Source organism: Diadema setosum, chromosome 1 (genome assembly GCF_964275005.1).
Source record: "Diadema setosum chromosome 1, eeDiaSeto1, whole genome shotgun sequence".
In the NCBI taxonomy this organism is placed as follows: Eukaryota; Metazoa; Echinodermata; class Echinoidea; order Diadematoida; family Diadematidae; genus Diadema; species Diadema setosum.
Window position 1 is genome coordinate 20,672,010 of NC_092685.1, and position 18,374 is coordinate 20,690,383.

The window sequence follows — 18,374 nt, forward strand, 5'->3', positions numbered from 1 at the left end:
TAAAATAGGAAATTTGATGGAACCTACATTTTGTGTCCAGGAAAACGTTGACACAGATACACCATGTTTGTATGTAACATATGCATATAATATATAATCACGTCATCACTTTTGTCTTTCACAAAAGTATACAATTAGTCATTTTACTGATTACGGCTGTATTCTTTCAGCTAGATTCCTGCTGAAACCTGACTTGCACAGGATCATTTTGGTAACTTTTTAATGATAACACTTACACACAATATTGTACACACATTTATGGTTGAAATACAATTTTACACTCACGGAAGAATACAAAACTACATACTTCTTTGTGACATACAGTTGTACCGTAAAAGCTGTTATTTTCGCAAGGGTTTGATTTTTTTCGAATTCTGTGAATCACTGTGATTGGGCCGTGAATTCAACAACACACGAAAATATCGCCATGTAAAGTAAAGTGCCATGCACTATGATAATCATGGTGTCAAATCCTGATAACATCTCGTGAAAATATCTGCAACCTCCTCATTCACAAAAAAATATATATGCGAAACTGTAACAGCTTTTACAGAATGAAATCCTATACTTCCTTCAAAAACTTATTGCGTGATGAAACGTCGAAGCCCTTAACTGCACTACCGAGCAGTTGGGTTTCATCAGAATTTGGATCTCATCAGAATTCATTCAATTTAATCAATATAAATGTAATCCTCCATTGAGGCACAAACTGAAGACAAGTATGATGCACATAACAATATTTGATCTCAGGTCACGAAGAATTTTTTTTTTTTTTTTAAGGGACACATCCTGTGATAAAGATAAATAGAAAATGAAGATTGGAAACCCTTATTTGACAAATATTGATGGGGTCTGGTCTCACATGAACGTACCAAAACTCACAGCAGCTGACAAAGAATTTTTAATGTAGATAACTGTTACAGTAATTGCATAAAATAAGATGCAGAATTTGTGATTTGACCTCGTAGGATTGAGACAGAAGTGTGGGAAGTTCAAGGAAAGTTTTCTTTTCTCACTTACAAACCCTCAGGAGGTAGTTTTAGCTTTTAAAAATTCAACATATGCTGCTTTGGATACCAACAACAAGGCTTCCTCTTGATGAAATCTGACAAAATCACAACGACCATTCAGAGGAGAGCAAGTAATTTTGCACACAAAATAATCGAACTCAACAGTGTAGTTGGCAACAGGTCGACTACAGCATCAGCAGTTAGAAATCCAACTTTCCTTGAAACATTTTGTGTTTATTTTTCTTTAACCTTCCACACTGCACTATATTTTGGCAGCTTCCACTTCTTCACACAATGACATGTTTATCTCTCTCTAAAAAGGTAATAATGTTGTAAAGGTGTTTTGTTTTGTTTTGTTTTTGAAAGAAAAGCCATCAATAAAAGAAATTTTACGTGTAACTCTGCTGAGAAACCCAAAATGACAATTTAAAATAAGGGCTAATACTGGATCCTACATTAAAACTAGAATTATCACGGAAGGTGATTAATACCCCCGCCCCTAGTGTTGCTTTATAGTATGTGATGTCATGAGGGCAATGACGTTAATACCAAGTTTGTGCACTTGTCGAATTGGAAACAGAATAATTTTAGTTTACTATACAATTACAGAGTTGACACTGAGTATAAAACTTTCAGCAAATGGAAACATGCTTTCCCCCAGCATCACTACACTTAAGACCATCATACACACCAAATTTGACCTTCATAGCTTGAATGGTTTATTTTGATACAAAAATGAGTGGTTACCATGGCAACACATTTTCCTTAAACTAACACATTGGTGTCTTGTAAAACTACACTTCTATATCATGATACATACTAAATTTGACTTTAATTGCTTGAATGATGGAAAAGTTATTTGATCTGCAAGGTTTTGGTAAAATTGCGGTTACCACGGCAACGGTTTATGTGACAAACACAAGAATTATGTGTTCCACATCTATACCTCAGGGCCATAATGCCTACCAAATTTGGTTTCAATTGCTTGAAAACTGTGGAAGCAGTTCACTCCACAGGATTTAAAAAAGAAAAAAAAAGGTTACCATGGCAACGCATTGTCCGATACAAATACAAAGGACATTTTGCAAAACTACACTTAAAGAGCATCATACACATCAAATTTCACCTTCATAGATTAAACGTTTCAATTTGATACAAAAATGAGTGGTTACCATGGCAACACATTTTTCTTATATTAAGACATTGGTGTCTTGCATAACTACACCTCCCGATCATCATACAAATTGTACATACTAAATTTGACCTTAATTGCTTGAATGATGTGGAAGTTATTCAATCCACAAGGTTTTGGTAAAATCATGGTTACCATGGCAATGCTTTGTCTGACAAACACAAAAATTATGTGTTCCACATCTATGCCTCAAGGCCATAATGCCTACCAAATTTGATTTCAATTGCTTCAAAACTGTGGAAGTTGTTCACTCCACAAGATTTCGAAGTAAACATGCGGTTACCATGGCAACGCTTTGTCAAGTACAAATACAAAGAGTGTCTCGCATAACTACACCTATAGATCATCATAGATACCAATTTTGAAATTGATTGCTCACATACTATGGAAGTTATTCAATCCACAAGGTTTTGGTAAAATTATGGTTACCATGGCAACGCATTGTCCGACAAACACAAAAAACATGTCTTGCACATCTATACCTCAATATCATCATTTACCCTAAGTTTCATTTAAATTGCTTCAAAACTGTAGGAGGAGTTTGCGACGCAAGATTTTGCAACAGACCGACCGACCGACCGACCGACCGCCCGCCCGCCCGACCAACATCACGGTGATTCCTATATACCCCCTTCACACTACAGCTTGTATGTGTGGCGGGGGTATAATAATAGTGAGCTTACTGTTCTTTATATACACTTTTTTTTTGGAGGGGGGAACACATATTGGATTCTGTCATTACTATCAATTTCAACTTTTTAAACCAAACTTGAAGATACCTGTTCGTACAAAATGCATGGAGGAAAATTACTTTGCTGTAACTTTTTTTTTTAAACAGTCATTCTGTCAAAACATTACTGTCAAAGCATGTACTCAGGATCAAACTTGATAAACGAATAACATACGAGAAATGTGGCATTTATCTCTCATTGAACTGACAGTGAAACTCTCCGAAGTCCATGTGATGATATATTCTGATTTATCATACTGTAGTTCCCGTTTGAAATGGGGAAACAATGAATTATTCTATCGATACATTTAAAGAAAAAAAATGTTATGCATCTCGTTTCATACTCACCTCTGGAGTGTTAGTCGCACTTGCCCTTGAAGCAGCTGAAGCTCCTGTCCTCATATTTCCTTTGGCTATCAAGTCACTGCTTCTGGTAAGGTCACAAACCTCAAAGTAAAGGCTCTGCACATCAAAGTGTTCAAACGCTCTTCTCCGCACTCCCTCCTCAATGCGGGCCTCCAACATTTCATCTGCAGTTCTATTGTCTTGGTGTTCTTTGGCAAGATATCCCCTCTCCCCCTTACGTAATTTCTTGAAGAACAACCCTTCATGCTTCCGTTCATTGCCAGAGTACGATTTTGTACGGTCCCTCTTCTCGCGTTTGCTCGGGTGCCGGCGAGGCGGTTTAGGACTGTGAATGGTTTGGTTTCTTTCCAGTGTAGTACTGCCTTGTTTGGGGGTGGACTCTGTTGTTGAGACGCGTGAGGGTAGCGGGGAGGTGTGACTGCGCCCATCGTGGACAGAGACGTGACCTTGGAAGAGCTGCTTAAACTGGGGCGGGGCTGGACTCCGGTCATCCACCGGCTTGAAGCTCTGCACCATCTGGAAGAAGCTCTCACCTCCGGTGCTGTGGGCATCGATGGATGATGTGCTTCCAAAGTCTCTGTGAACAGCTGCTGCGGTGAAGTCCGTCTTCTCGATCTTGTCCAACGTGGAATTACTCATGCTCCGGCGCAGAGCTTGCATCATAGGCACACGGGGCATGTCACTGCGATTAAACTTCCTGAGGTTATCTGTGGTCAGCGCCAGGGTTCGATGACTCCCCGTAGAGGCACTGACCACACCGAGAGCGGGCTCAAAGTACTTTCCATCTGGGCTCGTGTTGTGGCGACGGTGCTGAGGAGATCTCACCGAGCGCTTCTCTTCGTTTTCCTTCCAGTACTGCCTTGCCTTCTCTTTGCTGCTCAGTCTGGAAGTCTTATTAGCTAACAAGTCTTGTGTCGACGACATCAGTTCACCGTGATATTCTTTTTCATTGTCTGAAATCTCCGAGTAGTCCTCGGTCTGATAGTCCACTTTCACCGGTGTGGCACGAAACTGACCGCTGGTCAGACCGAGCTGACCACTGGAACTGTCCCCGCTGCTCCTCCCCCACGAGTTGGTGTCACTTCTCGGGGTGCTCACACCTCTGGACACCGTGCTGCCAGACTGGTAGCCGTTCCTGTGGCCCTGTGACCCAGAGCGAAGTCTGTAGTAGTTGTCCTCTGGTTGCTGTGATGAGTGACCGTTCTGGACAACCTTGTTGTGGTAGTAGTCGGCCATCTCCTGAGCACTCTCTCGGGCTGATTGGATGAGCTCTGGCTGTACAGCTCCACTGTGTACGTCCCAGTTCCCATGCACACTTCTACTCGCTGTGGCCATAGTCAGCCACACACCATATCAACACTGCACTCTGCCCGCACCTACAGTTATCACCACACGACTCATTTACCAAAGATAATTTGTGGCTATTTCCCACGTCTCGGGCATTTTACGCCCACTTCAACACCTCCGGTGTGGATTGTGGATTGTTCTCATCTCCATGACAGAGCACACAAAAAATGTGATCAACTCGCAAAATCAAGCTGCATGGAGGAGGGACAGTTGTGCTGCCTGTTTATCACTGGCTGAAAATGCAAGTGTAACTGGCGATGTTCCCTCTCTCACACTAGTCACAGTACGAGAGTAATACACAACTCATACGCTCAATCGACCCTTCCTTCCTGCTGTACGCTTTCCAGCCCTGTGTTTGCCGGGAAAGAGGCTGGCCGTGGTTCATCAATAATCACAAAGTCATCTTTTGATCTCCGGATTCTGCGGCAACCCAGTATTTCCACTGCGGCTGGCTCTCCTGCCCCGGACCAGTTTGCTTGCACGACCTTGAATTCACTCCAAATCCGTCTGTGAAGAGAACAAAAAATATGGAAAAATGGAGATTGAATGGAACAGAAGGATCTCAGTGAAGTGTTGGCGAATGACCTATAAATCAGTTTTCAATCCTACACTGTACATCCAATAACCTCTGCAAATGAAGTGAAGTAACTGATAGAAACTTAGCGAAGTGAGTGTTTACAGAACACTCAAACACATTTTATATCATGTGTCTCAACCATTTCCACTTATTTCCTGCACTGTCATTTCAGTTTTGCTTCGAGAGCACTCATTGGACAACCACGATCAAGCTATGACATCCTTTTTTTTTCCCCCTTCCATTTCGAATCACTGACCATAAGGATGTGCTATCTCTCTCTCTTATAAAGCTATCAGTGGAAACTCTTTCACAGCATACTTGTAGCTCAGTTTCCTGAATGAATTCACATTAGCAAGGCGAGTAAAGAAACTGCAGATAAATTCCTGGCTCGGTCATTAAGTGGAGGCTGTAAATCTTCAACAGGATGTCAGTCATAATGCTGTGCAAATCATGAATTACATTCTCACGTCACAGGATTAACAGAAGAGAGAAAGAAAAAAAAAGTTATGAGACAGCCCTCCACTATTCTATTTAAAAAAAAAAAAAATAAAAAAAAAATATGCTGGAAGTAAAATTTGTCCGACAGGTTCAGTCAAATCATAGCATAGGTACAGCAATTTTCATTAGTGATTTACATCCTGAACATGCATTCATCAATCATACTGCAGCTTCAGGTCTGCTACACTGAATGTTGTTGCCTGTGTGTATGTAAAGACAAAAAAACAGTGGTCACGGTAGCTTTAATCCTATCACAGTTTCTTTATGCTGTCACTCAGCATGACAAAAAGACTGGCTTATTTCAAAGCAGAATCAACCCTTTACAAAGTAAGTGGATTGTTCATAGAAATATTAGTAAGACAAAATCACTGAAGTTTGAGAAAACTTCAACAACCCATCTATAGGCATTCAAAATGTATTGGTTGAATCTATATGCTACAATTTGTCTATGCTGCTGGATAAGAAGGATACAACTGTTACAGTAATAAAACAAGGTACAGAAGATATACTAAAATTTGAACAAATTTCCATGTTTTTTATGAAAAGAAAATATTTCCTCCACCTTGCAAGTGACACATGTGAAGGGTAATGATACTCCCCTGTCTTCTATTCAAGGGTTCAAGTGTTCTTTCTATATATGCTAGAACATGAAAATATTCCACACATGGAATAACCTTTGGATAAGTACTCTTCATGTCTTTCCACCCTTACAATACGGCATCAAAAACTGTTATAGATTTCTCATCCAGAGATGGATTCAACCAAAACTTTATAAAGTTTATACGTTATAGAGAACTTGTCTACATTCCTTCACGCTACACTGATATGTCTGACTAACAACTTCACATTCATCAAATCCACAAGCTACACCGTGTATGTGTTTGGGAGTAAAGTCCTCATTACGAGCAGCAAATCATTTAACTGGGAAGAAAACAAATATATCCGTTGGTTCACAAACATTCCTTTATGATTATATCTGGTGATCAGCATGATTCACAAATTATATAAATACAAGTACTTGGGACCATGGGTGGCTCCCTACACTCCATTCTCTAAAATTTTTCATTCACAAATGCTCCGATGAAGCGAACTCCCATAAAAAAAAAAATAAAAAAATAAAAAAATCATTTTCATTTTTTCGAGGGTCTCAGCTGAGTGACTCCCTGCGCACCCTACAGAGTTTCACAATCACTGCTATTGTGAGTGCAGGTATCAATGACCTGTCAAAATATGTGTGGGGGGTATGACATGCCAGCCTGTGATTGGTGGATTTGAATGTTGATGTGCACAACATAATGGAAGCCTTCCACTCCCTACACATTATACATTTTGATAATTATCTGAGCAGTAAAACTTCACATTTTTCCCTCTATATTACAAGCTATAGGGATTACACAGTAGTTATTACGTGAACCACAATTCTGTTGGAATGTACTCTAACCAAATCTGAATAGCCAGCAAACAATATTTTTTTAAGTTATAAATATTTGGCAAGCTATTGGCTTTTCTTTGCCTAGCAGGAATGTGTCTATCTTGGTCCTTCACATTTTTCTTTTTCTCTACATAACCCCTGCATTACACATGTCCACTGCATTTATTTCTGCACAACAAAAACTAACAATACTGAAAATAAAGCATATTTTGTGGAGTTTGTGTGTGAAAACTTTGATTCCTGTTCATGCCCTATAAGGTGGCTCACAATCTTTCATGGCAAAAAGCAGGGCAGTCTAGCTGTGGACACAACATGCATGTCACCGACAATTATAGTCGTTGGTCATATGACTCATTCTGTGAACTGATACGTCATTATCTCCTCAACTTGTTTATCGCCTCCTCTCTATTTGTCCATTTTCCAATGCACCTCTGGCTGAAATGTCCATTTGCGGCTCACACGTATGTACATAGCGGCCCATTGTTCCCCATTACATGGATTTATTGATTTCTCTTTCTTCAGTACTTCCTAGACATGACTTAAACAAATTTCTTGGCATTCATTCCCATGACTGAGCTTTCATGAATGAGAAACTCTATGCAGGACACAACAAGTTTAACAATAATTGATTGCATTTACAGTGCTCACTGTAAAACGATCAGGAAAAATAGCAGAATGGTGCCAACACAATGTAGCAATCCTTTCCATTCTATCTAGCTAATTCCAACTTTGTATGATTAGAAATGAGCACAAGATCCTTTCACATCTATCATGTCTCCTGAAAATTGGTTAAGTTGCAATCCAAAGTGATGCCAGATCAGGATGAAGGCAGCAATAGAACCTCTGTTACAGGATGGATCCATGAGAGGTTTACTCTGTCATTTTAAATATAAATTTCACAAATTACATTTCATCAACTTTTTGAGTTAGTGTCTAAAATAACTGATCAATTCCATGTTTAAATCAATTGTAAATAGAGTAAAATTGTACAAACAGACTGGTCAGTAAAAAAGCATCATTAAAATCAGACACCCTCCCCCCCCCCCCCTCAAAAAAAAAAAGAAAGAAAAAGAAAAGAGCTATTGAATTTCAGAGTTTTACCTATTGTCCCAGAATGCCCTTCAAGTTAACTTTTCTAAACTGTAATGTTTAAGCAACAAAGTATCGGTATGGAGGGATTTAATAACTTAGATTAACATACACATGCATACATAATTATAAGTGTATAATTAAAAGGGTGGTATATCATCACTGAGTAAGGAACTCTAATTTACATGAATAATTGGTTGTTATTGATTATCATTGCTGTGTGAAAACCTGTTGAAAATGTTCAAACATTTTGTAGGTAGTTTTAGTCCAACAAATGGAACTTTTATAGTTTTGTTTGTATGACTCTCTTTTTTCTTTTTTTTTTTTACTATCATAAAAAGCCAAGTTGGTTTCCCTCTGACAGTGACATTGAGCTAAAATATCTGATCAGACATTCCGTCAGCCACACGCAAATATTTCATGAAATCCAGATGAATTTTTGTTAATGTTTTCACAATAGCACCATAATCTTGCCCGAGAGACAGTCAAAAGAGAGAGAAAAAAAGGAAACATGAAATATAAATGGTGCGTTTACATAGTTTTGATGTAGAAGGCAGTGAAATTTTCTGTGGATAGAGAACTGAAATCAGACCCAAGATCGCTATTTTATTAAACTTTGATTTACAGCACTGAAAATGAAAGTAAGGTTCCCATACTTTTCTAGAAATTCGGCTTTTGAAAGAGTCCCCGTAGTGTCTCAACATCCGCTGGGCAGGCAAGCTATATGCCCTGACTCTCTCGTTGCAAACTTTCGGCTTAAATTCCAGCGAACAGCGCAGGATGTTTCGGCATGTTAGCTATTATTGCCTGTCACAAAAGATTTCCCCTTCAATTATCAAAGCAGACGTTTTGTGGGTCCCATACGACTCCTCCATGTTTCCAAAGAACTTTCACTCTTGTCTACAGCCATGACATTACATAATGTGTATTAAATGTTATCTTGCATGATGGTTACATTGTACGTCAAAACATTCACCAAACAAAAGTAAAAGTACACATAGGTCTTTCGCACAGAGCACAAGAAAGTTGAAACAAATTTTGCTAATTTTAGTTTCACCATGAAAGAAAGAGTAGTCATAACATATACAAAAACAAGAAATCTTCCTGTAGCGAATGGTTAGTTGTTGAACAGTTATTCAACTCGGTGTCTTTGGCAGTGTAATTGTAGTACTAGTAGAAAGTACATGTATACTTCATAAATAGGAACTGATTGAACAGATTAAATTACACTTTGAACAAAGTATCTCTCACTGTGAAATGACAATGACATCCAGAATGTGTTCTAGTTTAATCAAATGAGACTCTACTATGATGTACATTTGGTGATAAGAGCAAAATGACACAGTGAGCGTATTGTGTAGTGTGTTGTACCAGGGAGGTGGAAAACACGTCTTCCACCTCCCTGGTTGTACACAACTTTTATTAATTCAAGGGTACTCTTGATGATATGTACTCATTCTAAAGCTGTGATGACCCAGACCTATTGCAAATTTGCACCAACGCACCAGCCAACCATAACAAAGTCATCAAACTCACAACACTCAATTTCTGTTATCCCCTTCAGAATGTGTAATTGCTTTGGTCTATAAAACCACATGTCCATACAGCTCAAAATGACTTCCGAGTTCAAGACCCCCCTCCCCCTCCCCATAATTCCTGGCAATTTTTTGCTATCAAACAAGATCTGCACAGCAACACTGTAGAACATACAGAGAAAGGGTGTGTATGTGTGTGTGTGTGTGTGGGGGGGGGGGGGGGGCAGGCAGACACAAAAACCATTGTATCTTTCGCCAGCCTCACACTAGTGCCAAAAACTGCAATGGAACCCGTCCAAAAGCAATTTCGGATATCCTGAATGGTCCCTGCCTACAGCAGATCTCGGCTGAAAAACAAAAGCAAAACAACTGGCCCTCTGTCCAGTTCTATGACTTTTCAAACCTGCATTTCTGTTTATCGGTGTCGCTACACTTTTCTTTTTTCTCTCACGTCATTGCTGTACTGGACAACAGGGGGGAAACAACACTCAAGAGATTGACGCAATTCTTCGCCTTAATCTAACCACAGTCCAAATTGAGTCACTTTATTTCACCTGTCCACCTGTCCCATTTAAAGTACGCACTGATATGTACCAATGACATTACACGTGGAAATGAACAATTTCCCCATGGAAAATGATAAATGAAGACTGTCATAAATTGCAATATTGATGCCATCTATAAATAATTTGTTCAAGCCACACAGGAGGCCCATAGGTCGCAGTGATATCTCATCAAATTTGTCAACGACTCAAACACAGTTTTGCTCCATGATTCTATCACAGATGAGCCAAAATACTTGCACCCTTTACCAAAAGTTCCTTTGAACTTTTTCCTGTACTATTAAAGATAGGTAGGCCCTACATATGTGACCCGCGACAACGGTTTCAGGCAAAAGTCGGGTATTTTGAAAATTCATTTTTTCACTGAATCACATTGCCCATTTCCTAAGCTTTGCATTGATATAAAACACTTGTATTCTTCGGCACCATAAGTGGGCATAGAAAGCGAAATAAAATGCACTTTTTAAGTTGTTAGCCAGACAAAATTGCGAGAAAACGGGCTTTGAAGAGTCACCTCTTACTCAAAGACAATGTCCGAGCGGCGATGCGAGGTGAGAATCACCCATCCGTACGATGGTGCCAATCGATGTGAAGCTCCGCCTCTAGCAACCACATCGCCTTCTGATTGGCTCACTGAGAGAGTCAAATTTCCCGGGCACCCTTCCTCGGAGCTCAGCGTATGGAGCCGAAAAACAATGCGGTTCGCTCGGGTTCGTTTTACCAGTACGTCTTTCAAGATGGCGGATAAGATAATTGCACGTATGGTGTACATGTGTATGGTGCACGCATTACGCAATGGCATCCACACGCCATGATCTGGTGCATGGAACAGGAGCGGGTGGCGAATCCACACATTTACAAATCGCGTTTTCATTGTTGTTGATTTGACTTTATCATTGGCGACCCTTTTGAAGGCAGAAAAATGCCAGAGCTGGCAAGGGTCACGCTTCCTTTTTGATTTGTTTTTACAAGCCGTGCATATGTTGCCTTGATTGGTGGTGTTGATTATATCAAAACAAACAAACAAACACGTACGACTTGTTAGTTTGGTGCGATCTTGATGTGTAGTATTTCAATATAACAGGTTACATGTGACCTCTCCTTTCCTTCCCTTGAGTCAGTCTGCTGTCATAATTTTTACTACATGTACAAGTAGACTTTTTTTTTTTCTTTTTACACGATTATGTCGTGCTACATGATTTTTTGTTTCACTTCCGTTGTCGAACATTGCGGTAGAATAGTTTGGATAGAAAGCCAAATGAAGAGCACGCACTACAGAGCGAGCGTATAAACCACTATAGCAAGAACAATGGAGCATGTACATTGTAATCATGCACGCGTGGACAAAGCATTCCCAAAATGCTGCAACTGGTGTCTCCGAAAGCCGAATTATGTAAATGTGTGCGACGCACCAGCCAATCGCATGCGAGACCCTGCGCCGTAGCAACGCTGGGGATATTGGCGCGGCGTTCGAAAGAAGCTCGAAACTGACGAGTGCGAATCAACATAGGGTGCTTAAAATTCCATTTTCGATAGGAAAGAGGTAGTCTTATGCTATGAAATTTAGTGTAGATGTAAAAAACATATCAAAGATTCGATTTCTGCAAAAAACCCAAATCGACAAAAATTATGGTAAAAATCTTTGTGCCCCGCCTAGGAGGGAATTTGCTCTTGCGACTTTTGCCTGAAACCGTTGTCGCGGGTCACATATATGCTTGCACAATGTCTCACCCTGGTACTTGATAGTTCTACACATCAGAGACTGGTATGCTGCCCAAAGTATGTCATGTCAAACTCTGTTCCAAGCACTATTTATCTGAATGCCCCAAGTCCCTTTCCCCCTTCCCCCCCCCAAAAAAAAAACAAAACAAAAACAAAACAAAACAAACAAACAAACACCCCTCCCAAGCCATCATTCATCAGCAAAGCCTAGGTAATAGGAAAAAAAAAAAACTTTCGTCTTAACGAGTCTACAAAACATAATTTTCATTCCTGCACTAATCACAATACTTTTAACTGTCACCATTTGAAGTTGTGCTTGAGATATAAAAAAAAAAGAAAATAAAAAGGAAGAAGAAAATCTGCTACTGACATAATTCTCCAATGGACAGTCACTACCAGGTATATTGTACCTCTCTTAGGAACGTGTGTTTTCACAAACAAATACAATCTCACACTGCTTTTTGATACTCCATGAAATTGAAACTTTGAATTGACACTACCATGAAAATGATACTGGGATTTACTCATTTATAAAAAACAAACAAACAAACACATTCACTCTCAAAAGTTTGTGCCTAACCTTTTCACGACCTCCTTGATCAAACCCACCCTACAAATCTGCAGCAGAGAGAGAGAGGGAGCTCACTACTAAACAATCTTTTTAACACCCTGTTGACCATGAGCACTATGACACGCCAAGAGTCCCAGAGAGTGTACTTCACAAAAGGGTGGCCATTCTATCACGTCCTCTGGTTTCTACCAGCAATTCCGGTAGGATTGTCAGTGGGGGAGCCTAGCAATAACATGGGAGGCTATGGGATAAAAACCCTGCTTGGTTTCCACTTCCACACACTTAAAAACTGAACACAAAGGAGTTCCAGTGTCCATTACACCCACTCTGACTCACATAAAAAAAACCCACAAGCAACCTTTAAAAAAAAAAGAAAAAAAAAAAAGAAAAGCACTGGATACACCACAATAGAACTGAGAAAAGAATGTGGATTCTAGTTCTGAGCTCAACTGAAACTTTCTATGATTTTTAATAGGCATTTCTGTGTAGTCCACCCAACAGCTCTACTTCATGATGAATAAAGTTTACGACCATGGAAGTGTACTGTAGCAACTGTATACAAAAAGAAAAACATAAGTGTGTACCCAAATGCAATTAACTTTTGGTCAGCATGGTCATTTGATAGGAAGGAAATTGTCATTATTCTATTGGTAATGATAACCAGCCCAGTTCAAATAAACTACATAAAACCTGCAGAAGACCACTTTGCCACAAAGTATTGTCACAGACATGATACACACGTACGTTGGACTAGAATAATTAGTGCTTTGTACAAAAATCATATTGCTTTTGGAGTTCCTCAGCATTTTGGTTCCAGGTGGTTTTCATGCATTTATGTGCACATCTGCCTTTTAAAGGGACTGTACAGTACTGGTTGAGGTGGAGATTCATGTTTTGAACATTCCTAAGTGAGATAGTGAGAAACCTCTTATGAAATATGAAAGAGCATATATTAAGAAGGATTCAACGTTTATTTGATGAAAATTGGTTTTCAAATGGCTGAGATATCAAAAAAAGTGATAATAAAAGGCGACAGGCCACGCCTTTTATTAGGATCTCTTTGTTTCACCTTGTTTTTGGATATCTCAGCCATTTCAAAACCGATTTTCATGAAATAAACTTTTGATACCCCTTAGAATTGCATGCTCTTTGACTTCTCATGGAGTGGTTTCTGAATATATCACAAAATGTTAAAAGCTAAATCTTCACCTCAACCAGAACTGTACACACCCTTTAAGTATCTTATGACACCAATGTAAGATAAAGGTTGATTCCTTGAACATACATGCATTTGCAGACTTTGCATAGATCTGTGTCAGCTTTATATGAACATGTAGACCTTGTTTCAATACTATTTTAGTAATTTTACATTAATGCTCAAGTTAAAGGGGATGGCTAGCAACTGATCAGTGGGAATCAGTGGGAATGCTGGGGGATGATTGTTCCAATCCTTGTGGGATTCATTTAAGAGTACATTATATATCTATTGTTGCGTGAAAATTATTTGCTTTAGAATGGTCTCATATTCAAGTAATGTCCAGTGAAATGTTTCCAGGTTAGCATGCCTGTACAGTGACGGGGCGATCGTTAACGTTAAACTGCACATTACTTGAATACGAGACCATTCTGAAGCAAATAATTTTCACACAACAATAGATACATGTATATTGTACTCTTAATGAATCCCACAAGGATTGGAACAATCATCACCCAGCATTCCCACAGATTCCCACTGATCAGTTACTAGCCATCCCCTTTAAATTTACGTAACATACTTATCATGCTATATGCAAAATATATTAGCCATCCAGTCTCATCTCCTTTTGGGATAGCAACCAAACTTGTTCCCATGTCTTTCCTAATATTCACAAAGCAAATTTTTGTACATATGTATCAGAGGTACAATTGTATACTAGTACTGTTCTGTCAATATACCTTTAAACTAAGGACAATACTAATGACTAAAGAAATACAAAATTGCAACATCATATTTAACCAGGACATTCACAGGAAATGGTGGATTCATTACTAGTGCTACGCAAATTTACCGCTAAATGAAGGACAACGCTATTATGACTGGGGAAAAATGTTTGTTACATCAATTTTAATCAGGACATTTACGGGAAATAGTCGGTGGGTGCATCACTTGGGTTGTTAGTTTGGTTTTCTGCTTTCTGCGGGGGACCTACATTTTTACAGAGAAGGGTTGAGGTTTATGCGGCTTTGATGAGTCTAGCACCTGCCTACTCAGCCGATTTAGAGCAGCTAATACCGACCTGACAGTTTATCATAGCACGGACAGACGCACAAACAGGCTACAGGAAGACTGTGGTATGGTAAATTTGTCCCGCTTTATCCGTCTCTAAAAACTGCCACAGTGCTGTATATATACAGTGTATATATATATCACAGAACACTAAGAAACATATGCACACAATGACTTCGCATCTATTTCGCAAACTCTCAACAGTAATACCCTACAGCATTCTCAGCTTCAAACAGAAAGCACTTTGATAGTACAATGCACTTCTTTCAAAGAACAGTGTTCAAAACCATCCTTTTGATAAACTGATAGAGATGACTTAAATCATCTATGGAGAAAAAAGCAATAATGGAATATCAATGAGAATTACTTTTAACTACATGTGTATATCAATTAAGTAGCCATATCTCAGAACAAGTCAGTCCACAGTATATCACACTATGGCCAGCAGTTATAATGGTTGTGTGGATAACCCAAATATTTTGTGCGCCTATGTAATCCACAAGTCAATTTCCTCTGCCAATCTACTCTGTGATATAATAAGAAAATTATATCAAAGAGGTTTGAATCTTTGCATCTACACTGTATAGGAGTACATGTCTAAAAGAATTTATGTCCATGTAGAGAAAAGGATATGGATGCAGTGGCGGGTCCAGAGGGGGGCGCACCGGGCGTGCGTCCCCCCTTTACTTTTGGTAAAAACAAAAGAAATAAAAAGAAAAAATGGGAGGTTGCATGCGCCCCCCCCCCCTTAATTTTGCAAAGGCGCCTCCCCTTTACGGAATTCCTGGATCCACCCCTGGAATGGATTGGTTTGGACATAACACCTGCTTGGCACTATACTGAATACTCTAAGACCAGAAATTTTTGCATGCATTCTAATTTAGCGAATTTCATGAGAGCCAAGATTCACAAAATTAAAATGCACGCAAAAGGTTTTGTCTACGCTAGATACACTGAATAAAAGGTGCTATTCCCGAAAATTTCATGCTGCGAAAAACGCCACCGGCTCCAACTGTCAAAAACTGTCATGCCACGAATATTTCTAGCTTTACAGTATTAGTAACTTTTAATACGATTAGTTGCCCTATACCAATTTATTCACACAGGACCGATATTTGAAAATGTCATCTATTTGCTGTGTAGAAGCTGGTGGTCTATGAATACAAACCAATAAAAGCTGCTTAGCAGCAGTAACCAGCTCATAGTTGGTGCCACAGCCACATTGTCAATAAATAACACAATACTAAGGCTTTAAAGCTGGGTTTCCTTTGCAGACCCACTGGACAAAATATTTCAAGAATTCAGAGCTCTGTAACAATATCACAGAGGACAGTTTTGCTTGTACATATGTACATGTGTGTACATAGGCCTATAGACCGTCGATGAAAACTGCACACTGAGACAAGATCCTGAAAAATACTTACACAATTATGATCAAATCTTTTTGTGCACAAAAACATACCCATCCCACACGTGCTCACTCTATAGTATGATCTTCAGCAAATGTTGTCATGAAGTTTTCCATGTCCATACTACACATGTAGATTATAAGGAACTATGTGGAATCCCAAATACTCTACACTTCTTTAAAAAAGACTGCTGTTTCCATATCCACATCTACACCTGTACTATCACACCTTGTAGTAAAGGCAACAGAAAACAAAAAAGATGATCAGCCAGCTGAAAAGGGCATGCACAATGAAAAGAAAGAACTTTTCTGCTTGAAATGTTGATCTCTAAAATATGATTACAACAAGGCTCTCATTCTACATTTTTACATATGTGCTGTCCCCGGAACTTTCCAAAATTTGTGAATATATCACATACCAGCTGGAGCTCTGGGAATGATACATTTTGTAGATGAAGCTTGCTTTTTACACGTAATGGCAATAATCACATTTAATCAAAATGTTGTTGATGATGTTACTGATAGAAACAATAAAATTATTAACAATAACAATTGCGATGATAATAATAGTAATGATAATTACATGATTAATATAGTAACAATAATCATAATAACACCACAATTATTTGCTCTGGGATGAGTTCAGCGGTTGTAAATGTAATGATCATTCAAAATACTCTGCCTATACAATGTACATCTTATATTTTTCCACCACGGTGAGCATCGATACGTATTCATCCACCAAAACACCTACGTCACAAGGAGCATGCAGGTAAAACATCTCATTCCAGGATGCCAGAACATAATGAACAGGATTCAGAGTCTGGATCATTTGACACGGCTTCCAGATCCTTGTTCACTACGCTAAAGCACTCCACCATGCATGTCACCAACGAATGTACATAGGAACCCGCCTGAACAGCATCATCAGGGAAGTGACTTATTGAGATGTACCCCACCAAACAAACTGACACTACAGTACTACTACTACTGTAGGTGGACTAACTTGAAGATCTGCAAGCACATGGTTGGTCCATGGAACAAGTCTTGGCTCGCCCCTTCTAAGAGATCCCACATGCTATACTGTAGCTGGCACATAATACAGTCATCCTAGACACCAAGACACTACAAACAGGTCTTCCACTGATTTATCCGGCAGGGAAAAAAGAGAGAAATCAATACTCTTGGTTCAAAGCCCCTCGCTCATTGACACGGTGGACAGTGGCCAGGGTTTCCTTTGAACCTCTTCAGGATTAGCATTCCGGGGCCAATGCCCTGGGGCAGCCCCCTCTATTCATGCCCCCATCCAGTGGCTGGGTCTGCCTGGTGCTGCTGCAGCCACATCCAATCGTTGTGGGGCTATAATATTGTCACTTTATCCGCCCTCACATTCCTCCCTCAGCTATGACAAGCTTTTTTGAAGATTCTGATAAATAACACGTATCTCACTGAACTGGAAGCAGGACATGTCAGATCTTCCTCATTGTAATCCAACACACAACACCTGTGGTGGCTGTTGAGGTTGCTGGTAGCAAGTGCAGTAGTTTGACGATCATTCTTCTGAGAAATCATCACATGGGGGATCCCCCCCCCCCCTCCTTTCTCTCTCCCTGAAGTCAAAACTGAAACTGGAAGATTGGACCCTGCTGCTTTCGAGGGTCACCTTCCATGTTTGACCTTTGTCCTCAAAAATTCAATTATGCAGCCAGTGTCATGGACGACTGCTGAGAAAGTTCATCGCCACCAGCATGGCTTCATGACTTTGTGAATGCCAATTTTAGCAGCCAGGAAGCATTCTGACTCCAGAGCAAAAAGATCTATTCAAAACTCATAATCACGTTTACGGGGATTACACAAAAATAATGCACCTAGGTCCAGGAGCCTGAATGGTGCTTTGATAGGAATAAATTAAAACTTGCATGAAATATTGTCATGCATGTATCCTCACTTGTGTTCTGTTACCAAATCATTATTTCATCACTCAGGGTCACCTCCTCTCCGGAGATGCCACTTCTTGTACTTTCTGGAGTTTTAATTCATCATACTGTATAAGCTGTTATTTTTGCGT

General features: G+C 39.5%; 1 protein-coding gene across 1 annotated transcript in view; it reads right to left on the minus strand.

The window, feature by feature from the left end:
* Positions 1–18,374, minus strand: part of LOC140234778 (uncharacterized) — a 136,881-nt gene that overhangs the window by 81,476 nt on the left and 37,031 nt on the right. Inside the window, exon 2 of the mRNA XM_072314818.1 lies at positions 3,281–5,152. Coding sequence (XP_072170919.1) covers positions 3,281–4,633 — 1,353 coding nt within the window. The 5' untranslated portion in view covers positions 4,634–5,152. The remainder of the gene's footprint in view (positions 1–3,280; positions 5,153–18,374) is intronic.